Source organism: Calidris pugnax, unplaced genomic scaffold (assembly GCF_001431845.1).
Source record: "Calidris pugnax isolate Ruff unplaced genomic scaffold, ASM143184v1 scaffold56, whole genome shotgun sequence".
Taxonomy (NCBI): domain Eukaryota; kingdom Metazoa; phylum Chordata; class Aves; order Charadriiformes; family Scolopacidae; genus Calidris; species Calidris pugnax.
Genome location: NW_015090839.1, coordinates 8,777,013 through 8,802,318, shown reverse-complemented (window position 1 = coordinate 8,802,318; position 25,306 = coordinate 8,777,013). Strand labels below are relative to the sequence as shown.

The 25,306-nt window shown below is 38.0% G+C and overlaps 1 protein-coding gene across 2 annotated transcripts in view; it reads left to right on the top strand.

Moving 5' to 3' along the window:
* The window catches only part of NPAS3 (neuronal PAS domain protein 3), a 611,505-nt gene that overhangs the window by 74,830 nt on the left and 511,369 nt on the right, over positions 1 to 25,306 (top strand). The window contains exon 2 of one of the 2 annotated variants that reach the window (XM_014942056.1): positions 9,647 to 9,736. The exons of the other annotated variant lie outside the window; for it this stretch is intronic. Within the exon in view, the coding sequence (XP_014797542.1) occupies positions 9,647 to 9,736 (90 nt within the window). The remainder of the gene's footprint in view (positions 1 to 9,646; positions 9,737 to 25,306) is intronic. 2 annotated transcript variants of the gene reach the window in all.

Below are 25,306 nucleotides of genomic sequence, written 5' to 3'. Positions count from 1 at the left end.
TCTTATATCACCAGAACTTGGGAAGAGAGATATATATAATAATGGTGTCTGTTTAATACAAAGAACCGTAAGAGTGATTGTGAATCACTAGTGTCAGACTAAGTAGTGTGTTACTGAAATAATATTTATTTGCTAAGTGATATCTGTGTGATATCTGTTTGGAACATTTTCCAGTGAACTTTATAGTCTTAGAGTTTTACCATTACTGTCACCTTTATTTGGAGAACTTAAGATATGTAAAACTCGCCATGTTTCCAAAATATAATTGTATAATTGTAACGCAGGGACTCAAGACATATTAATTGATGCAGTATCACTGTCCAGTAGCAGTATTAAAAAACAAGACAAAAAAATCCCCACGCAAACAAAAACCAGACAGCCAACCACAAAAAAATCAAACTGCCTAAACAGGCTTATAAGAATCAGATAACTGGGAATCAAAAATAAAATAAACAGGTGGCACTGCTGGGAAGCTTTTTTATTCTTCTCCCCTTCTGAGCAAGTTGAAATGCTTCTTAAAAAATAATAAAAAAAAGTTCTACTGCAGTATTCTCTGAGGCTTTCGGTGCCACCAGCTGCTTTCTCTCCATTAATACATTTAGAATACCTTATGTTTTCACTCAATGCTCACGATGAGGTGCATATCAAAAAAGATGTCTATCAGGTCCAAGTCAGCAATAGTCAATGAGTTTCTATATTTGAGCACTGGTTACCAAGACCACTTACTCTTTAACATCAACATCATCCTTTTTGACTGCTAAATGACATCTGTGGTTTCCTGTACAATTAATTAATTTTAGATTGATGTCTGTTAGTTGTTTGTTTTTAAAGGTAATTTAAACAATGTTGTACCCTAAATGTGGATGAAGTAACACAATGCAATATATTCAGCTCAACCCAATATAGGCATGTGTACAATAGTTTAGTTTCAAGGAATAATATTCCCATTCACTTATCTGCAAAAAAACCAAGTTGATGTGGTTGCTTACAGTGTTGCATAAAAATTGTATTTACATACCCATCATGGAAATTGCACTTGCAGAACAGGAGGGAGAATTTTTGTTACTTAGGAGTCAGTTCCCATTCAGATGAGTGTATAGGAATGACGCGCACATGTAGCGCTACAGGCATAAGTTCAGCATCTGCAAAAACTTAGGCTTCAAGTAAGCAAAGGAAAAATACATAGCTCGTATTTCCATGTTGCTGCTGCTGTTTGTTTCTTTGTAAACACGGTTTTAGTTGAGTATAGTCTTTCTGTGAGAGTGTATTTTGTGACAAATTACTACACAGTTGTTCAAGAACTGTTCTTGTTACTCAGAAGTTCAAGATCAGTAACAGGGGTCTGCCATTCATAGGAATAATCAGTTTTAATGGTGAGAGATCTATAAGACTGTATAGTGCTCAAAAATTTTTGAAGCAGCATAATAGTATGCTAACCTGAAAATAAAGTGGAGAGTATTTCTCACTTCTCCTTTCATGGAATACTCCCAAACAGCATTTTTCAAACATTTTATTAAAGTTAAATTCCCTTAGCCAGAGGTTTTTTAATTATTATTGTGAATATGAGCAAGTAATATGCTGTATGTTCCCTCCAATGAATTACTGTGCAACAAGACTTGATGTTAATTCTACCTTTCCCAAACTCTGATATCAAGCAATTTATCTTCTAAATAATACTCTTGAGTACTAAACCTGAAATGTTTTGGCTTCAGCCCAAGTCAAACTTCAGGAAGCTTATTCTCAGAAGCATATTCCCTACCTCTGTAAATTTAATTGTTATAATGAATAGAATACATGTGTTGAGATATTACTTAACGAATTTTACCTGTTTACTTTTTGTTCTTGAAACAGAAACATCAAAATAACAGTATGAAGCACACATAAAGGTTTTGGAGGCAAATTATTAATTGTTTTAAAAAGGAAAAAAAATATTGAGGTAAACCTGCTAAACTGGACCAGTCCTCTCCCCTCATCTGAGGGGTTTGAAAAACTGTAGTACTGAGACCTCTGCGTTAGACCTCCCTGCATCATGTTTTCTAGGAGATCCTGTCAGTGGAAATGGATAAGTAGTAACTACATGAATCCACCAGCAAAAAAATACTGTATATACTGGGGCTCTGAGGATGTGGACTATCAGCCTGTGGGGGGCAGGTGTTATAGCATCAGCAGCTGGGTTTTTTTGCCCTCATTCTAATATAATGGAATGAAACCTACAGTCCTATACAGATGTCTTAAATTATGGACTGAAGATTGCATTTAGCCCTATGAGGACTTGTTCTGCTGCTGCTTCTATTCTTTGCCAAAACAATGGCAAAATGAGGGTCCGAGTGTGTTTAAAAAAATACTTCACTTTTATAGCAGTAACAATATGAGTAAAACAAACTTAAAAGCATTTTTGCCAACTTCCAAATAAAATGTGAGCATTTTTTTCTTAAATAAAAAGAAGTTTCTTAGAACTTAAATGTATAGAAGAAACAAGAATTACTTCTATGCTTGAAAATGGTGCCTTTCTATTCTATTAGAAATTTGCTATCAAATATTAGTTGGAATGAGGAAAAAATGATGTGATATATCTGACTGTCAAAAGTTTCTGAAAACGTCCCACATTAGAAATTTTTTTGAGGAAAATTTAATATATATATGAGACTTTTAAAAAGGGAATAAGATATGGAAGAAGCTCACTTCTGCTTAGTTTTGTAGAGATTAGAAGAAACTGTGAGGGACTTCTGAAGCCCCTTACTGAGCTAACAGGCAGCATAATGGCAAATGATTCATTGCTGACAGATGAAACGTAGTGCACGTTGGAAAAAACAATTTAAAGTACTCATACACATTGCTGGGTTCTAAATTAACTATAACCTAGAGGAAATATGCCTGGGTGTCACTGTGGGCAGCTCAGTGAAAATCTTTGCTTTAGTGTGCAACGCTAAACATAAAAGCAGACAAAATGTTAAGCTGTATTGAGGGATGGGGTAGAAAATAGTATTGAATGTATCTAATGTATCTAATAATACTGTAGGGTGAGCATTACAACAATTGTACTGTGGCATATAGATCAATGGTATGACATCACTTGAATAACGTGTTCAGTTCTGATCACTGTGAGAAAGATATAGCAAGAATAGAGCCAGTCTGAAACAACTAGAATTATTTGTGTTTAACATGAAGAGGCTGAAGAGACTGGGTAAGTATCAAAAGAAACGAGATTAGAAATAAACTCCATATATACATATATACTAATAGACATATACACTGAATGCTCCCGCTCCCTACGTTTATAATGGGAGATGCAAGCAGATAAAGTCGACGATTTAAGAATACAAAAATGTACTCAACCTCCCTCCCTACGCTGTATGATTAATTATTGAATTTCATTGCCTGCTGCATCCTTGATATAAATAAAGTTGGAACATTCAGAAAAGATTTGACATTTGTTGAAGTATTGAGGACGTTCATGATTTCAGCAGAGGATGGACAAAGGGTTGGGAAATCAAGACTTCACTTCTGTCTGATACTCACCTGCTTGGTGACCTTGGGCTTTACCTTACAGTCCTCAGATGTAAGTCTTGTCCTGGGTCCTTTATCTAAACAAAAACTGTTCAACTGCTTAACTTGTAAGCAAGTGCTAAGCTTCCTAGCTAATCAATATCAAGTTAGGTTCCTATGTAAGAATTACCTGTCCAAGTGTTTTGTGTATCTTGTCTCCTAAGCAGAGGTCCCTGATGGTCTTTATGTAAATGATTTCAGAAAAATTAAAGAAAAAGTGATAGAACTATGTATGTTAAGGTAGATATGAGCTATGGCATAATAATTCACAGTAATTAGAAAACTTGAACCAGATTCTTATAGCTTGATTGACGCTCAAGTCTTATGTTTCCCAGTGACCAACTGTCTCTGAAAATTGAAGCCTAGGGCTGTCTGAATCTGGGCCCTCGCACTCTTCATCCCTAAATTTTCAATGAAGACCCCCTTATCCTCTGAAAGCAATGTCACCATGCTGTAGGTATATTTGTAGGGTAAGAACAAAGGAGATAAGCTGTTTCGAACAAATTTCTCAATTTTGAGGGAGGAAGCTCTAATTCACGCTACCGTTACTGATTAGGAGGTGAATCCTTGAATACAAGAGCTTTCCTACACAGGAAATGCTTCCAACACCAAGCCTGTGTTACTACTGCAAGCCTAAAAAATTGTGTTGATCTGTGCAGGCATGGAAAAGAAGCAGAAATCAGTAGTGTGTAAGAATCACAGGGTTAAACGTAGCACTTTGATCTCTGCTAAGAATGATCTGGGAATTCTTAGAAGACAGGAACAAAGTTTAAAAAAATAAAGGTAGATCTTGCACAATTTCTGGCTTATTTTCAAATATGTAATGGGAAAAATGTTTCAGTGTCTGGAAATCAAATGACCAGATTTAACTGTAAGCACCAGATCTGAACCTTTCCACATTTATGCAGCCGAAGTGAGGCAGGGAGAGGAAAAAAAAAAATTATTCGCTACAGCCTACTAAGTCTCCCCAAGAACACTGAAGAACCCAGCAGAACTTTCAAATTGCCATGTTGAGGAAGAACAGTCAGCTAACTTTTGCGCTTAAACCACCTGCCGGCTTTCCCTGTTGCGTTCAGCGAGCTCTCATCTATACCAGGACAACAAGCTGGAATATAGGAAATTCCACTCAAAAATGAGGAAGAACTTCGTTACGCTGAGGGTGACGGAGCACTGGAACAGGCTACCCAGGGAGGTTGTGGAGTCCCCTTCTCTGGAGATTTTCAAGACCCGCCTTGATGCAGTCCTGAGTAATGTGCTCTGGGCAATCCTGCTTTAGCAGGGGAGTTGGACTAGATGATCTCTAGAGGTCCCTTCCAACTCTGTCGAATCTGGGAATCTGTAAACAGTGAGCCCGAGACCCAGATTTGTCTTAGACCGACAACATACATATAATGTTGAATGTCATTTGCTCCATAGCTGTTCTTCTGGCCCATCTGAATATGAAGAGTGGCAAAATGCTATTCTTTGTCTTTCTCACAAGAGAGAAAATTCAAAATAGATTAATAACCACCCCAAATTATATCCATGCTCTTCTAAGAGGAAGAAGAATAGCAGCCCCTCAAGCTCATCTCTGATTTGCCTTGCTGGAATCTGCTGGCAGCAATACGTAGGGTTGGGGGCAGGGGAAAAGGCAACCAACACAACTGTGGAAATCAACCTGGATGTTTGATCTGTCTTTCTTGCAAGAAAGAGAACAATCATCTTTTTAAAGAAGCATACTGCTGCTACAAAAATTATGTGGATAGATTGCTTATACTTGGCTAGCTGTTGAATATCATGGTGATAAACAACGTACATTAAAAAGGAAAGGAAGAAGTAGTCTGGTTCCTAACACCTTCTAAATACAGATATTGCCAAATCTTGGAATTTTTGATGACAATGAGAAATAAGGCCTTTGAACTTGCATCTGTGGTAGAGAGGATGGGGATATGGGACCAAAAAGCTTATCTCTTTCAAAACTTTTTTTCTATACTGAAATAATATCTTAAGTAAGTGTATGGACTTCTGCTGAAAGTTAAATGGCTAATACCTATGAGAGGTAGACTTAAATGGACAAACCTTATTTTCATGATTGTCTTTCTATGACATTCCTTATACTCTTTCAGGAAATTCCTCTCTTAATATTGCTTGATGAAGTAACAGCTTCTGCTTGAATATTTGAAAGCCAGAGACCAAACAATGCAAAAACATTAACGCTGGGACAGTCGTATTTCACCTTTCCCTCTGAATGGATATATGAGCTATACTCTCCATCTTCTGTAGGGAACTAGGACTTTTTTTAAAGCCGAAGTATTAGTAAATGTTAAGTTTGGATGCTGAAACATTAGGTGCATATATAATCAGAGTTAATTTTAAAGTCACCTTGGAATTGTAAAATATCCTTGCATCTTAAAATTATATATTTTTGTGAAGAAAGAAATCAGGTCTCTACAGAAAGCATTAATACTTAGAATTCTCCCTTCTGGCAGGATGTATATAGGGTAGTAATTTTAAGGCTTCATATCTATATTTAGAAACAACTGTAATTCTAGGAACTGTCCTAATTTTGTGCAAGATATGCCATTCAGGGTACTATCTGGTATTTCTGACTCCCACAAAAAAAGGACATTTTTCTGAGAGCCTTATTGTACCAATTCACATAGGACATACTGGAATTATACTGTCTCTACCTATATGTCGGCCTTAACTCTGAATTTTCTTGCTTTCCAAGGTTGTTAGCTATTTGCATTACTTCAGTTAAGGTGGTGTTTGGTTTTTTTGTTCTATTGTGGTTTTTTTTTTTTTTTTCTTTAATAGTTTAATATCTTACTTAGCAGAGAAAAGCAGAGTCCAGTTAGTTAAGGTTTCAGTTGTACGTGGAATGCGACTTCCTAAGCTTGTCATGCATCAAACTGTTATGGCTGGCAATTGTTTAAAAAAATTCATTTTGTTATGAACTAGCCTGTTTTCAACTGGGCTGTTCAGAGATGGATTGCTTTCTGGAGTTTTTGACAGGTGTAATTGTTAAGGCGTCATCTGTTCTTGTTTGCACAAAATACATTTTAGCCAACTGTAGGACTTGCCCGCTAATCTTTCTCACATCATTCCATTCTTTGCTTGCCACTAGACAAATCCCCTGTTATTTGACCAGATGGTGGAAAATCCATTCTCATGATAAGTTGCTTCTAGTTTGCATTTAGATTACCTGCAAAAATGGAACAATTTACTACTCTGCCTCTAACCATCTCTTTCCTCCTTTTTTCCCTTAGTTTGACTTCTTGTAACTAATTATTTAAATTCTGCCCTGTGAGTTAAAATTAGTCATAGCTTACACGTTCCACATGTATGTAAATGCACTTAAGTTCCACCTCAAGTTGCATGATGAATCCATCTAGAGTTTAGTGACACATAAAGATAGGAAGATGAGCTGTCTGATGTGCAAACACAGCAGCTTATAATCCTTTCACATCTGAGGTGATGCTTTTGAACTTTTTAGGGAAAGTATGCAACCTTAAAAAACCAAGGTCAGGTGTGAGAGTGCACTCAGCATCATCATCTTATATCACAGACCAAGGAATAGAGGATACAAATATTAAGAGAAATATCACATTTTGTGACATGTTTGTAGGCATTTTGTCTGTTATGTTTCTAGCTTCTTTGGAAAATAACCTTCTGCACTACAGTTAGATAGTTAGAACTCATTTTTGCCTTTGTTATCATGAAGTGGCAACTTTTACTGTCTAAAAGCTTAGTATGGGAATGAGTGTGGTTTTTTTCTCAAACCAGTCAAAATTCAACTAAAATTGGGGTGAGCTAACCACTGCAAATTGATCAGACTCAAATACTCTTCAGTGCCCTAATTTTTAATACAGAGAAAAATACAAGAAATCAATTTGAAAGCATAAAATAGAACAAGAATATACAGTACCCAGAGTAAATAGCCAATCTACAGTTTTATCTTGAGCTAAATCAATTTTGTATGTGGAACCTTAGAGTATATTTGCTGACATAATGTGCTAAAAACAAGTTAGCAAAATTAATTTGGTGAAGATTGTTTTGGTTTTGCGTGTTTTTTTTCCCCTCAACCCCCACCCCCCCCCCAAAAACAAAACAAAACACCTCAAAAACCTAACCTTTTAGACAAACAAGACTGACTGTTCTGGTAAACTTTTTTTTTTGGATCCTGACCAGTAATTCTTGCCACTTCGGTTTATGTTTTGTGAGGTTTTTGTTGGGGGTTTCTTTGTGGTGTTTTTTTTTTGTTTGTTTCGTATTAGGTGCAAAGGAAGACTTATTTCCCTCAGACTAAGGTCTGCAGCAGCTGCTATGTTGTGTATAGAGTCTCTCATGTTGCTTAGGTTAAAAACAAATACAACGAAACAATCCCTCACCCCCCCAACCACAAAAAAGCCCCCCAAAACAAAAAATAACAACAAAAAAAAAACCCAACAAAAAAAGATGGGCAGGTGAGGGTGAGTTAAAGTAGGAGCATGGGTCAGCCAATCTGATGGTGCACTGAAGATTTTGAGGCTTGAATTCACTTCAGTGTAGGCATTTCTGGTCGACCCAAAGTAAAGTGTGTCTCTCATGTACAAACAACACAGAGGAAACTCTCCTTTTCTGGATTTCTTTTTTCATTAGATTGCATAGTTCCCTGTAGATGGAATTTGCAACACAAGCTATTTTAAGATACTTAGCGTTCCTCATACACTGTGTGTGATGCTTAGGCATTTAACTTGAAGACCCTGGGTATCACAATAAATAAGTTTCTTTGGCAATCCCTTAATTGGTGAATGCAGGAATATCTGGGATTTGGAGGTGTTTGGTCCTTCCTTGGTCACATAGCTGTCTCCTCCCTCCTGCATGTGGGTTCTCATGGGCCAAAAATAGTGCTGAGGCATGCTCAGACCAGGTTTCCAATTTAAAAGACATGAAATGATGTGTGCTTGCCACTCTCTCTAGGTGCAGTCTTAGTGAGGAAGGCCCTCAGTTTCCACAGTACATAACTTTCCATTTTCTTGTAAAGCTTGTTGCTGAATAACAATATTTTTTTCTCAAACCTCCAGTCTCAAATTACTGTTGAAACAAATATGTGATTTTTAAAAAAAACCAGACTAGCTTAGAGTTATATAGATGTAATACAATAAAAATAATAATAATAATAATAAATAATTCTTTATTGACAAGAGTATTTATTTTTAAAAAATTCACAGCCTAAAATTCTACATTTGAAAAATGGGTAAAATTTCTCAAATAAGTCATACTTTAGTGAACTACCATTATATTAGAAGTGAAAAAGGTATAAAATTGTGGAAGATACAAAAGCATCTAAAATGTGTTTTTATTCCAGAGAAGAGGGAAAAAAAAAAAAAAGAAAGAAAATTGGTGGGTACTGTTTTGTGTGCAATTCCCAAGTATATTTTAAAAACAACATTGAATTTTTATAGCCAAATTATATTTTCTGCTAACAGGGAATTGGGGAGGGATGAATAATAGAATGATTGACAAATCTTTTAGGGCCTGATTTTACAAGATGCTGCGCACCTCCTGATTGCTGCCAATCACTTTCATTTTGTTTCAGTCGATCCAAGAACATATGGCATTATTCAGATGGTGCTGAGCACCTTCAGTCACAGTCCTCATAATGCCACAACATCCTCATTCTGTGCAAATGTGAGAATTGCTGTTGACATTTTAAATTGGAGGGTTATTTGGTCTTTGTCTGGACAAACTCCCAGCTGATATGAATGGATGTTCTGCCTGAGGAGGGATTGCAACAGTAAACGATAAATAATCAATTTTATAAGCCCTATTGTATATACACAAACTATGTGATGTATCAATTCGGTTCATAAAATTCTTTACCTCTTCCACTTTTATTTGATGGGGGAAAAAAAATACCATTCTTATGGAGAACTGAAGTTTAGTTTACTCTCAGTGCAAATTTTGAAAAGTGGAAACTCTGGATGTTATGTGCATAAGGCAGTTAATTTTAAGAGATCAGAAAGGTGTTTAATTTAAAAAGAAAAGAAAATCAATTTCAACATACTGATTTGTCCTGCATTACAGTTACCTGTAGAGAACCTCTAGTCATGTCTATCTGTTTTTGATGCCTCTACAGAATAACTGTCCAGCATCCTCTGCCAAACCAATCAGAATGTAGGAAAATCTACCGATATGACGGAATCTACTGTGAATCTACCTACCAGAAGTATGTTGAAATCTGTGTGAGTCTTGCCTCTAGCTCGTGCATTTAGTGCTCGTGCTCTCCCGCTATTCAAAAATTACACGTGTGTTGAAACCGTACACTTCTAGTTGCGTGCAAAACCTCTACAGCAGGGACAGAAATATGTTGTTTAATTCTTTGAGATTGTGCTCTAAAAGCTAAAAAAGCAAATAAAAGCCCCTATGACTTCAGTAAATCTCTTAGATATGCTTCTGTACAGTGCAATAAACAAGAATGTATACACTAGAAAATCTAGGCAAAATGTATTGCACAGGTGCTTCACATCTTAGGGATTTGAAAGGTGTGTTATGTATAAATTAGCTGTCACTTTTTTTCAGTCGTGTAATGGAATGATGAGTTGTAATTTGCATAATCCTTTAAGAAGTCAAATTATACTGTCATGTAGCAGACTTAACATGCTAGCTAGGATTTCATAGCTTTGCAGCTAATTAGTATGTACCTTACAGGACAGTTAAATTGAAGTTGAGTCCTCTTGCTTTGCAGTCGTTTGCCTTTGTCCGTTGCCCTAACAGAGCCCGCTTTTGTGTGTAACTCAAGATCATTACTGGTGCTTCTGACAAAAGTGCTATTGCCGTGGGCAGACAAATGCAACGTGCTTGACTTCTGTTACTTTTGCAGTCAGTGAAGTTTCTATTTTACTGTAGTAAGGATTTAATAATCTAATTTCTACGTAGAATTGAAAAGTATATATTTGACAGATGTATGGTAGATTATTTTTTATTAATATATTGCAAATGCATGATGAATTTTCTGTTATCTTGCTGGATTTTGAAACTGCTTTCTGTCAATTTGTGTTTACTTTTCACACTCCAACTATATTCTTGGTTTTTATTTGAGTGTTATCATCTTGTATATAACACGTTTCATTTTCAAAAACCCCCTTAACTTCTAAAAAATCAGCTGTACTTTGCATTGCGACATGTTTCTTTGGCAAGGCAGTCATACTCATAAATTTTTAGGTTATTCTCTCATTCCCTCTTTTTATTCTGTAACCTGCTGCTTGTTTCCTGAATGTTTTCTTTTAGTAATAGATACAACTACGTCAGTAAAAGCTGTTACTTCAGTGTAAATAAAGAGTATCATTTTGGTTTACAGAAGTGAGAGGAAAAGAGAAATCTAGATGTATCAATATAATTACAGCATCGATGTAACTTGGTGAGCCAAAATGAAAATCTGACCTCTTGCTTGGCTTTTTTGTGAATGGCTACTTTTGGTGTGACACATGATCTGTTCATGATTTCACAATGACTTATAAGTATTTCTCGCACTTTCTGAATTTTTGATGTTTTTTCCTTCTGTCTCTCCAAATAATGGCAGTATCCAGGGTGACGTAAGCAGCTTAGATCTAGCATGGTTTTAAATGTCACCATAGAACTTCAGTGGTTTTACTTTTCATGTAACTTCAGTAAGTGCAAAAATGTATTCATTTGTTTAAATGTATGAAGCAGATTTGTTGTACGCTATTTATATCAGTTTTTAGAACAACTTCAAGATTTTGAAACTTTGTGGAAATAAGAAAACTTGGCACAGTTTGTCATGAGTGTTAAATACAGTGATGCAGCATTCAGTGAAGCCAAAACAGTTGATTATCTTAATTTTTTTAATTAGGTAGAACTGGTATAGTTTAAATTGTTTAAATAGTTTAAAACAGCTAGCTGTTCTGGCCACAAAATGGAATAGTAGATGTTAACAAGTTGCTATACAATTGCAAACAGACATTAGCTGAATAGCTTTTCAAAAAAAGGCAAAATGCGAAACTGGTGATGAAAGTGTTGGGTTTGACATCTGTTCTGTCATACCTGAAACATGAATTTTGAAGTATTATAGCCCAGTTCACCTCACTTGTAAAAAGTGTGGATATTTTGGAAAACTAATGGCTAGATCTTCCTACCGAAAATATGGAGTGCTTTTTGATTAGTGAAATTTTCTTTCTATACTTCTATTTAATTTCTCTGAGGCATTCTTTCTGTCACCTTCCCAAGGGATGTTTTTGGTACTTTCCCCCCAGTAACTTATTTCCAATGATATAACAACAATCGCAAACAACCACCAAAAATCAAGCTATTTTTAATGACACTTTAAAAACTTATGCTTTAGTGCTATAAGACATGTGAACATTTGGCACTAGATGCTTATGTACATCTCTTATTAAGACTCAGTCTCTCCCCTGATTAGACTGGTGAAAGGAGAGTGGATGTTAAAATGGAAACTGGTGGTCACCAGAAAGGGCTGTGTGACCCTCATTTTTCCTGTAGGATAATTTCTGGGATGGACACAAAGCAGCAAACTACTTATAATGAGAGTTAGAGGAATTTTAAGGACTGCCCATACACAGTAGGACAGGACAAGAAGTTGTGAATTTGGAGCTTGACTGTTTTTTCTCCAACCTATTTTAAAAGTGAAAGTAGTGGGTTTATGCTTAACTATGTACCTACTAAAAGTATTTTGTGTAAAAGAAGTAGAAATTGAGATACTCTGATCATTTCTGTAAAAAATTTAAAATGATCATATGTGGGGAAGTAACCCTTTTAGTCAAATCATGGTGCTAATACATACTACAAAAAAACAGTTTGTATGACTTCTTAAAGGTATAGATTAGTAAATATATTATAGTACTAAAAAAAAAAAAATGTTGCAAAAAGCTTTTTGCAACACAGGTTCCTGAGGAGTTTGACTAATGATTACATGAGCTAATATCTATAAAATAGGCAGAATAGTAAATATTTTAATACTAATCCCTCTAGGCTATTCATGATCCTCATGCAATTCAGTCTCATAACTGTCACTAGATATCTGTCTCGGAACAGAGTGGAACACTGTTTTGTTTATGAACATCTTTTAAAACTGTATTTATTATCTGTCCCCCACCCCCTGGTATTGTTCACCACTTTGGTTGTCATGGGTCTATGTTGTTTTAGGTGGCAGAGCATGTAGATATGCTTTTTAAAAAGTTGTAAAGTAAGCTTGAAATAATTACTAATTGTTTCTGTGTTCACTAGCAGTGGAGACTATTCATAAAAGATTTTACCGTTGTGTTTTTTGAACTAAATTACATGTCTTGAGCTACGGAGGTAAAACCAGAAGCCTATCGGTAACTGGCCTGAAATATGGCTGTCCATCAACTACTGAATATTTCCCCTTTTACTTTTTCCAATCCCCACAGCTGTAGCCAGGAATGTCCAGACTCTTCTTTTGTGATGTCAAACAAAATTGACAACAAAAAGAAGTATTTCTTGTTCAGTTTTAGCTACTTCCCTATAACCTGCCAAGGTTTTTCCCTCTTGCCCAGGTTGAAAATTCTTTCTTCTGCTTGGGTTTGCACTCTTGTTCGCCTTTATGGAGTGTCAAACAGTGAACAAAGCCTGGGTAGATGATCTCCAGAGATAGCCCAAGAGGAGCACAGATCCCTGCCCATGCTCCGGTTTTATTTGTTGCTAAATTATGAGGAGTAATGGTGTATCAAGAATAGGGGGTTTTTGCTTGTCTGCAGGGAGTCTGTGTTGTGTACAAGCAGAGGATATCTCAGGTTTTTTTATTGGTCTGAGCCTGGAAGTTATTCCATTCATAAAGTGGTGGTGAGGGGAATCAGTTTGGTCGCTGTTATGTGCTATCTCCAAAGCAAGGCTGGAAGAATCATCTCTTCCTCATTTCTTCCTGTCCATCTTAAGCAGACTTAAAGGTCATGTCTCTCATAGAGCATAGAGAATAAAGAAGAGAAACAGTAGAAACAGTAAGGTACTTCTTCTGAAATCAAGAGCATGGAATAAATATGTAAGGAAAACACCTTGCTCGTTTAAATCCTGTAAATATAGCTGTGGTCTTATTAGCTCTTTTTTCCTTCATTTCTTTGCAAGTTAGTAAAATGATCGCAGACCAGAAGGCTCATTAATTTCAGTCTAAGAAATGGAGCAATTTGTCCTGGAAGGTGTAGCTTGATCATATAAACATTAGCACAGAATCATTTAGACCTGGCCATCCAGCCAGTTTTTTTTACCCAGTGAAGCATACACCCATGCAAGTTGTGAGCAGCCAGTTTCTCAAGGAGAATACTGTGGGAAAAGGCATCCAAAGCTTTACTAAAGTCCAGGTAAACAAAATCCACAGCCTTTCCCTCATCCACTAAGCAAGTCAGCTTGTGACAGAAGATCAGATTGGTCAAGTAGGACCTGACTTTCATAAACCTATGCTGACTGTGCCTGATCACTAGGTTGTGCCATACATGCTGTGTGATGGCACTCGGGATGGTCTGCTCCATAACCTTCCCTGGCACTGAGGTCAGGCTGACAGGTCTGTAGTTCCCTGGATCCTCCGTCCAGCCCTTCTTGTAGATGGATGTCACATTTGCTAATTTCTAGTCAGCTGGGACCTCCCCAGTTAGCCAGGACTCCTGAAAAATAATGGAAAGTGGCTTGGTGAGCCCTTCCACCAGCTCCCTCATTACCCTTGGGTGGATCACACCCAGCCCCATAGACTTGTGCATGTCTAAGTCATGTAGCAAGTTTCTAACCATTTCCCCTTGGATTATGGGGGCTTCATTCTGCTCTCCATCCCTGTATTTCTGCACAGGGGCTGGGTACCTGGAAAACAACTGGACTTGTGCCCTGAGGCAAAGAAGGCATTAAGCCTTTTCCTCATTCTTTGTTACTGTGTTTCTCCCTGCATCTAATAAAGGATGGAGATTCTCCTTAGTCCTCCTTTTGTTGCTAATGTGTTTATAGAAACATCTTCTTATTGTCTCTTACAGAAATAGCCAGATTAAGTTTTAGCTGGGCTTTAGCTCTTCTAATTTTCTCCCGGTATAACCTCGCAACTTTCTTGTCCTCATGGGTGACCTGTCCCTTCTTCCAAAGGTCATAAACTCTATTATTTTTTATTTTTTTTTACTTGAGTTCTAGCCAAAGCTTTCCATTCAGTCAGGCAGGTCTTCTTCCCTACTGGCTTGTCTTTCGGCGCATGCAATGTCCAACCATCCTGTGCTCCTTTGCCCTTCAGGACTGCCTCCCAGGGGAATCTGTCAACCAGGCCCCTAAATAAGCCAAAGTCTGCCCTCCAGAAATCTGAGGTAGCAGTTCTGCTGACCCCCCTCGTTACTTTCCTGAGAATTGAAAACTCTATCATTTTGTGATTGGAGGCCTTCTTGGGTGTAGCAACTGTCATGTTGCCCACAAGTCCTTCTCTGTTTGCAAACAGCAGGTTCGGGGAGGCTCATCCTGAGCATATAGATGCTAAAAACATCAAAACTTAGCAGACCAAAATAAGCTCCTATTGGACTGTGTGTTGATCCAAAACCAGAAATATTTGTACAGCTGAGAAAAGGAGGCACATTGCTAAACCATCCCTGTCAGCCTCTAAGGTTTAAATTAAGATTTGTTTATTTATCAAATGGTTAAAACAAAGACAGAATTGCTTTGTACGTCCAAGAAACCTTATGGCCCTAGTAGACAGCACAAATGAGCATATAAACCTTTTAATAAGACAAATAGCTTTCCCAGGATTTCTAGTGAGGTAATTCAATCAGATACAGAACATGGAAAGATGGAGGATTTCTCAGAGTTGTGGAAGTAGTGTGCAGTGCTTATCACCACCTTAATGTGGAGAAAGTAGTAAAAGACTTGCAGAGGAGGAGCTAATAGTTCCCAATAGAGATTTACAACTCTGTGAAAGTAGGTTAAACCCCCCTGCTGGCTCTTCTGCAGCTGGGCATGCTGGTTTGGGTCAGCATAGCCATTTAAGCAGCACAGAGAAGTTGATAATGGCCGAGAGGTCACTATCTTTTTATTTCTTAGTGGTGGTGTTGCACATAAACTGACTTAGAAAGATGTAAGACTTTTCAGGCTTTTTGTTTATATATCCTGACTCATCTGATATAGATGAGGAAATGATAACTGTAGTTAGAAAATTATTTCAGCTGCAGGAAAAATGTAATGTAGGACAACAGGACTGTCATTCAAGGTGATGCTGTAGGGTACACAAGCTTTTTCTTCAACAATGACTTCAGTATCCCATCTTTAGGGGTTAACCTAAGAGAGAACATACTGGAGAAGCTGCTACTGAGTTTGATCTACTCTAGTAAAACAGGAAGGAGAAGCCCCCATCTTCTTGCACAGTGAATCTTTCTTTGGGGGGATATTCCCTCACTTCACATCGTGATTTTTCTCTTCACAATGTGAATTTAATAGATGTATTTGATGAAGATTCTATGCATATCCTCGCCATAAATTTGACCTCTTGTTAGAAAATACTGAAAGCTAATAACCTAATTCATTCTCTATCAACAAATGGCAGAGAATCCACTGCTAAGACATGTAACAGGCCTTTTTAATATAAATCGCCTGATTCTTACAGCCTCAGTGTAAGGCAGCCTGGCCAAACTTTATCCATGTTACAGCTGCCTACTTCTGCCTTCACCTTTGTGTAGCTTTGAGCACATCTGTATGTTCTCTGTGCAGAGCTGTTCTAGATGTTTTCTAGGAAGAAAAAAAGTTTTTAAGCAAGTTTAAAACATGCAAAAGTGAGCCAATGTCTCCTTACATGTAAGATATGAGAGCGGGCTTTCTCTGGTTAAGAAATGAGATTAGCTGTGCCACTTTAAAATGATTAATGAACACTGGCTAGCATTAAGTTGAACATCTAATCCTTGGCTGATTGGAGCATTTGAGAGAACAGCACTCAACCCCATAATTTTTCAATAACAGAAATTTTGTCATACTCCTATTATGACACAGTTAGATGTTGCGCTGGCTTTAACATTTTACTTTGCGATTAATGGAACGTAGCCTGAATAGAGAATAGGTGCAATGTATACATGCTACCTGTAAATTTTTTTCCACTGAATAATAAAGGGCAACATTGAGGTTCACAAAATCCTATTCAGTTTATAGTTCAATACAAATTTTGAATATTCACTTAAGCTTTGCAGTATCTAATTGTAATATCATTCGGCGTTTAATCCTGAAGTGAATTTGGTATTGGTCAATTGACCAATTAGGCAATTACCTTTTGCGGTCCTGCACACAATCCATGTTAAACTGGCTGGGTCTTCAGGTCCCTTAACCACACCCTTTCAATAGGATATTAGTCACAGTCTGCTAGTTCCCTGCTAAGATATTCTATAGGAATTGTTTTTGCATTTCATTTTCATTTCAGATATGAAGGATTCTTTTTGTGTTTTGTGATGGTTGTTTTGTGGTTTTCTGTGTTGTTTGTTTTTTGTGTTTTTTTTTCCCTGAGTAGTGTTAGTGGTTTCAGAAATGGAGAGATCAATTCAAATTATCTGTGACTGAGCTACTCTGTGTATTCAGCAAGGTTTCACTTTTCCCATGCTCTTTCAGTAACACTCTGCTTTGCACAAATACCAAAGTGTTAATGCCAATTGTATCCAAAATATTACTTGAGGAAGCAGTGACCAAGGTAGCAAGTTCTTACTCAGTTTATACGATCATTCCACAACTTGGGGAAAGAGGAAATAATTATCCCCCAAATATAAGGAGTTAGTAAAATGTCTGCCCTAAAGCTCATGTGAGTGCTGTGCGTTGCAGTAACAAAGCTATCCTGAAGCATCTTAGGTATGCTTTATAACGGTAGATTTTCAACTCTTTGCCATCTTTCAAAAAACAGTAAAAGATACTAACACGGTCCTGCAACTTCTAGTTCTTTTTAGAAGCAAAATGCTTATTATAAAAACTTCAAGTGGAAGAAAATCCTGCCTTTTTTTAGGGGAGCTGTACTTACTGATAAGGTATTGTTACCTTATTTTTAGTCTGAAGTTTTCTAAATTTTATGTAGGAGAAATGTACCAAATCCAGCATCAAGTGTCTGAAAAATTTTCCTTTAATATTCATGCTGCTACTCAATTTTTACGTCCTCCCCCCATTTTTAGATATTTGTAGACAGTAACCCAGTGATCATTTATCCTCCTCTTAGACACAAATTTCTCATTCTTAGCAAGGCAAGTTTTCCATAATTTGAATGTTTCTTGTAGCTGTTCGATGAAGTTGTTCTAGTTTGGATGCAAGTATAGTCCATTAGAAGTGCTCAAGGATCACAGATACAAACTAGAACTCCATTGTCATATGCTGTTTGAAATGGAAAGATTCTCTATCTCAACACCGGTAGTGATTTTTATAATCCTTTCCTATTGCCATTCTGTGTTTACGTCCTTGTACATCAAAGGATCTTTTTCGCTGCTCTAGCCAGGGTATTGCACTGTGGGCTAATATTAATTTGGTTATCCAGCATCATCCATATGCCTGTTCCGAGGTTATTATATTGTCTTTGTTTGGAATCTGTGCTGTTAGTTACTAGATAGACAGCTTTGTGCTCAGCTGTGTTAAAACGCATCTTATTCAGGTGAGCCCAGACTGCCATGCAATCTGTGGAACTGACAACTCCCCGGTATTTACCATTTTATTATCTTTTGTGTCATCTGCAAATTTTACTGGGAAGGATTTTATGTTTTCTTTCACATCACTGATTTATTCTCCTGCACAGGTACTCCATAGGGAATAAAGGGCTCAAGGAGTTCTTTCACTGCACAGAGTACTTGGGGTAGACCTAATCCATATTTCAGAGCTGCTGGTCATAATGGCTGGGAACAGATTAGGGCTGCCGGCACTGATGAGTTGCAACCAAACAGGGGCAGTGAGTCATGAGCACACACTCTTTACTTGCAGCAATATGAGATGGCTGCAGCCTTTCTTTTAAATAATGTGAGGCTTGTTTTGCATAGTGATGCTTGTTGAAATACAGAAGACAATTCTCCCTTGAAAATTTGTATGTCTGTAGTGATGGCTACTAGTGAATTCTTTTTTTTTTTTTTATCTGCTCCTGTAACAGCGATGCCAAGAACACAACTGACAATAAAAACCCCTGATGGTGGGACTCCTTTCATGCTCATTTTACATGAGAAGCTAAACAAAACACAGTGTTTATCTTTACTTGTATGCCAAATTCTTTTTTTTTTTTTTTTAGAAAAAGGCTGTTTCTGGAAACAAAGCTAGATTATTTGCAAGTGGTTAGCAAATTTAGTGAATGTGTTTATCCAAAAAGAAGGGCCCTGAAAACTTTCGTGTTAGTTTTCTTTCTAGATTTGTTATTTTTGATTTCATTTCCAAATGATGCTTTTACTTAGAACTAAGTCTGCTTTTCAAATGACTGTGAGTTTCAATAATGAAGTAATCAAGCATAATGTTTTATTGAAAAATAAATTTACACTTTACTAGATATGAAGCTTTTGGATAACATTTTGTCCCTCATTTTTCCTCTGCCCTCCAAAAGGTTTTCATTGAGCAACCTCAAAATTGTGCTCTGAAGATTTTTTATTTTTATTTTTTCCTTAAGTTGGCTACTTAGGAGACCTGCTCAGCACTGTACATTGTTTAAATTTAAGGTTTAAATGAAGTTGTTTAGCAATTAACTCTACCACCTAGCTATAGGGGTTCGTGGTACAAAAATGACACAACTCATATTTCACATTCAGATGCAGCAGTATCGCTAAACTCTTGACTTATCTATGACAAAACTGTTGACTTTCTGCTAAAATTCCTTTATGATAGCAGTGTCTGTAGTCAATTTAAATTATTTATACTGATTTGCTTTCCCTTTAAAACAAATACTGCTCCAGTTAAAACATGCAAAGATTTAGCAAAGCCTGCATCACCTCTAACTGGTATACAGAAAACAAGACTTGCATTATATTTTGTAAAACTAATTTTTTTATACATTTGTCAGGTGTTCATGGTCTTAAAGTTCCATGTTCATGTACACACCTGTACATATATGCACATAAATAGACACACCTTTGAAAAGAAAGGAAATAATTTTCTTTTTTTAACAATAATTTCCAGGAAAAAGAAGTTGGCTTTATGCTTCCATTGTCTACCAGTGTGCAACAGGAAGAAGATAATTGTTAATCTATGTCATTTTTAGATATAAAAAAATCCTGTGTTGTTGTTTAAAAAAACCCCAAACCAAAACCAAACAAACCCCCCCAAACAAACAACAAAACCCCTGAAACCATATGAACCGAAGATTATATAATTAGGGTTTGCCATAATTTCTTGTAAATAGGGAGTAAATTTCTCATAAATACCAAACAAACAATCTGATCAACAATAAAGAAACACACAGTCTGTCATACTCAGTCATACTTAAAGTTTTGTGCTCATTCAGTAACAGGAGACTCATGAAAGTAGATACCTTTGTTATAGTTGCAATGAAATTTATCTTACAGTTTTGTAAGTGATGTTGGGTCTGTGCCATCTTTGAGATTGCAGACTGTGATGCAGAGTAGTTTAGGATGCTGTATCATGTACCATTTAATCAGGCTGCACTGTTTAGAGTATGTGTTGTGTACTGGGAATAATTTGTGTGTAAAGTCTTTCCAGCTGCATCTATATAAAAGGTGAAATTCCCCTACCTCCTCACAAAAGTCAGTTAAATGGACTGTGGGGAATGGAGCAGCAGTTGAATGAATTAATTTCATGTAGCTGTCCGTAACTGGCTGTGGCACTGCGGTGTGCTTCCTCCACAGCTGACTTGTAGCCAGGGCCCGTACACATCTTTGTGGAGTTCTTGGACTGCTGAATTTTTTTGCATTGATCAATTGTCGTCTTGTCTAGAAATGTCCTGTTAAGTTTTCCATCCCCTTGCTAAATTCCAGTGACTCATTTACTATGCCTACGGCAGTAGATCCATATGACTTGCAACTTCAGTGGACTTCATTACCTATTATTATTACCTTTGCTACCTCTAAGATTGGATATCATCACAGCATTAGGAGAGGGAACGCTAGCACTGTCCCCTTCTTCTGCATACCTCTTGGGTATATCCTTCTGGAGAAACTGGCTGCCCGTGGCTTTGATGGGAGTACTCTCCGCTGGGTCAAAAACTGGCTGGAGGGCCAGACCCAGAGAGTGATGGTGAATGGAGTTAAATCCAGTTGGTGGCCGGTCATGAGTGGTGTCCCCAAGGGCTCGGTATTGGGGCTGGTTCTCTTTAACATCTTTATCAATGATCTGGATGAAGGGATCGAGTGAACCCCCAGTAAGTTCGCAGATGACACCAAGTTGGGTGGGAGTGTCAATGTGCTGGAGGAAGGCTCTGCAGAGAGATCTGGATGGGCTGGATTGATGGGCCGAGGCCAATGGGGTGAGGTTCCACAAGGCCAAGTGCTGAGTCCTTCACTTGGGTCACACCAAGCCCATGCAGCACTACAGGCTTGGGGCAGAGTGGCTGGAGAGCTGCCTGGCAGAAAAGGACCTGGGGGTGTTCTTTGACTGTTGGCTGAACGTGAGCCAGCAGTGTGCCCAGGTGGTTGAGAAGGCCAACATCATCCTGGCCTGTATCAGGAACAGCGTGGTGAGTTGGACCCAAGAGGTGATCGTCCCCCTGTACTCGGCACTGGTGAGGCCCCACCTCAAGTGCTGTGTCCAGTTTTAGGCCCCTTACCACAAGAAAGACATTGAGATGCTGGAGCATGTCCAGAGAAGGGCAATGAAGCTGGTGAGGGGTCTGGAGCACAAGTCTTAGAGGAGCAGCTGAGGGATCTGGGTTGTTCAGCCTGGAGAAAACGAGGCTGAGGGGAGACCTTATTGCTCTCTACAACTACCTGAAAGGAGGTTGTAGAGAGGCAGGGATTGGTCTCTTCTCACAAGTCACAGGTGATAGGATAAGAGGTAAATGGCCTCAAGTTGTGCCAAGGGAGGTTCAGATTGGCTATTAGGAAAATATTTTGCACTGAAAGGGTTATTTAGCATTGGGATGGGCTGCCCAAGGAAGTGGTTGAGGTATTCAAAAGAGGGGGTTGACATAGTACTTAGTGGCATGGTTTAGGGATGTTTTTTGGGGTTTTGTGTTTTTGTTTTTGTGGTTTTTTTTTTTTTTAATCAGAGTTAGGTTGATGGTTGGACTAGGTGATCTTAAAGGCCCCTTCCAACCTGGACAATTCTATGATTCTATGATATCCTCTCATGTAAGCTACTGTATGTGCTGCTTCATGTAGCTGGGGGAGAGGAGCCATTGTGGGCATTCTCCCTTTCACCGGTGGAAAATCTCCCATTTGTGAGTGTACTCTCTGCTGGTGATTCCCAGTGATGCACGTACAGACAGTCCAGGCAAAGGGAGGTGGTGCAAAGATTTTCAATCTGTAAAATGGCTTGAATAACCAGTCATGTTGCAGGGTGCAATGAATTTGGCAGCCTGTTAGTCCCAGGGCTGTCTGGAAGCACCCCAGTGTCACGGAAGCACCCCAGTGTCACAGAAGCTCCCTGCGCTAGGCTGTAGGCTAGGCAGTCCACCATCTATACAATCAGTGACCAATACTGATCAATAGATTGATTGTAACTGTGCTTTGGTATAGCATAGACTGTTGCTTTGTCTAGCGGTATTTTCTTTACCTCAAGAATGCTGCCATGCTCTGCACTTTGAGCTGGATATTATACTGGAAAGGACAATCCATATTTTGCTGACTTAGCAAGTTGAATTGAGAGGTGTTTGTTATTCATTTGGGATAGAAAATGGTCAAAATATTTTGAGTGAAATACTGAGCCAAGATAAAGAGCAGAATACAAGCCAAGTCTATAGTGTATTTTGGTATAGGCTGGTCAATTGGAGGTAGTTAAGTGGTGTAGTATCCCACTTGGACAAAGCTGCATCAGCAGAAATCTCTATAACAGATACTATTTTACTTGCAAAACTGTTCTTTTACTGATACTGCTTGTTTTGCTAATAAGTGGTGATTTTCCTGTATGAGTCCAAAGTCGACCTTTGCTGATATAGCTGATTACATGCTTAGTGCCTTACCACAGTGGTGTACCAAGATTGCTTTATTGGCAAAATGCTCCTAATGCAGACCTCATCTGATTTTAGTCATTCACTTTTCTTGATTTCAAAGCTCAACAAAATAAGACTCCTATTGTAGAATTTGAAGGGATGTTACTTGTCCGTGACTCTGTAGTGAATAATCACTGGGATAAAGAGACCCAAGAGCTGTACAGCATTTAAAAATCAATCCTGTTTTTCATAATATAATTAAGGTTTTTTGTCATTTGAGATATTCTTGTTGCAGACTTGAATTAAGGGTGCGAAACCTAATCTTCTGAGTTGCTTCACATATTTTATTTTTGTTCTTCATAGAATCCTGCTGGTGGTGTGATTTGCCTGATTAATTGTGACAGTGCTATCCATACTAAATCCCACATGGTTGAGCTCCTTTGTCTTGAAATCAAATGATGTAAATGGAAACTTTCCAAAAGTATTCTGCGCTTTTTCACCCCCTCAAAAATCTCTCAACCAAAATTGAAGTGAAAGGCCAGATACCATAACCTAGTCAGGCGCAATGCCTTGCTGCGGGCTTTGGGCAACACCTAGGTCTTATGCCTAAGGGAGCATTTTATGGTGGTTGTAGCAAGAGGCCTGCTTGCTTCCAGGGGTAGCAGCATGCTTTTAGGATAGCTGCATTGCTGCTTGATTACTGGTGATGGTTATGTTACATGCAGGACCCAGCGTGACAGAGAAAGGCAGTTCTGATTCATATCACCCCGGGGAGCATCAGACATGTATCCAGACCATTCATCAGCATCAATGGTAACTGTGGCATTGAAATTGCTAGAGAAGGCATAGAATCAGGTAATCATCCATAAAAGAGTACTACTGAATGGCTGCGAAGTTCACAGCTGGTAGATTCATATCTTATAGGAGCACGATACTGTGTAAAAGGCAAAATCTATTAAGTTTTCTAAACAGGTTAAGGCAACTTCATTGGATAGGGTTTTTCTGTTGGTGATGTTGACTTATTTTTACTTTAGCTCCTCCCTAAGTGTACTTGCAAGTTGTAAACAGATCTTTTGTGAGATGTCAAAAGAGCAAATCAACTGCTCCAGGCCTAGGTTGTCTCTTGGAGGTTAAACTGAAATTTAATTGTCATTGTTACTAAATGGAATGAAATACGCTCTGGAATGTCAAAAATTACATTAACTTTTCAGACTATTGTGCTCTCCAAGTTTTTAAATTTGTCTTGCTTAGATACTTTGATACATTCTTGCAGCAATGCCTCCTTCACAGGAGTAAAAATAGTCCAAGCAATGAACTATTCATCTTTTCCCCTTGTTTACACCAGATACCATCTATATTAAGTTGAAAACCAAGACTAAATCTTCTTCCCTAATTTGAGGGAGAGTCTGCTCTTAGAATCTTTTAAGAATTAATAGGAAAGGTGAATCTGCAAATCTTTTAAGAATTAATAGGAAAGGTGAATAAATGTCATGTTTCACAGATGTGCAGATCATTTTTATATGGGAATTGGCTGACCCTTCAATGCACTGGTCCTTATTAGGATAAGTGCCCTTTTCCTCAGCGACAGTGTAAGGAGAGGGAGTCCTTCTCTGAGCTTCAAGGCTTGTAGAGCCTCCTCACCTGAGTGCTTCTTAAAAGATGGTTAGCACTGGCCATACAGCTCTTGCAAGCATCTTGGTGATATGGCAGCAATATGTTTATGGTTGCAAGTGGGAGGTTTCTTGTTTTCTTTTACTTGCTACTGGAGAACACCACAGTTCTGATGCGGTTGGTCTCACTCCTGGCTGCCTATGAGCACTCTTAATCCATGTGCTGTTAGGATGTTTGCAATAATCTGGAGCGTAGAAGAAAATGCTATTCATTTCAGGCTCTGCAAAAGGGAAATAAGGCTTTACAAGGGCTCCTCTGCTCTGTGTGTTCTAAGCGTGTTTAATCTAAAGGCATGGTGTAAGGCTTATCTGTTTACAGATATATATTTAAGAGGTGATTTTGTGAAATATATTATAATTCATTTTGGCATGTGGTTTCTTCTAGATGAACATTTCTGTATTGTTTTAACTTCTTCCAAGTGCATACCTAAGACTAGTCTGTAAATCTCAAAGTAAACAAGTGCTTACTGATGGTCATCATACCCTTACTATTTGTACCTACAATACCATATTTGTGGCTTTGCAAACTGGCTTGCTTTGACTCTTATGTGTAGATATTTTTGATTGACAGATAACTAAATTCAGTTTAGATGACCAAATCCTTGTATGCCAATATTAGCCCTTTTATTGTTGTGTTCAAGCAAAATTTTACATTAAAATTAAAAACATAATTTAAGTTGATGTGGGTGTTGCATATTGCATAAAGGTAGCAAGATGACATCAAGAACAGAAAATTATTATATTCTAGGCCAAATGCAATAGTAACTACAAACAGGAAATTACAGTTTCTCCCCTACACCACCCCCCCGCCCCTCGCTTCATGCTTATGTTCTGATACTGAGGTTCTCCCCACCAGTAACCTATATTCCTATTTATTCTTTGCTCTCCCCAAAGCCTCCTCTGCCACTGACTGTTCCTTAACATCCTGCCCTAGAAAGATGGTACATTGTTATAGCAGACACACCAGCACTCTGTAGAGCTGTCGGGAGCGCTTGGGTGGGTAGATCAGTGCCTGATACTGGTTTTAATGTGCTCATTGCTTCCAACGATGTTTCCCCTGGCTTGAGGCTTGTGTTTGGGAGACCACAGTATG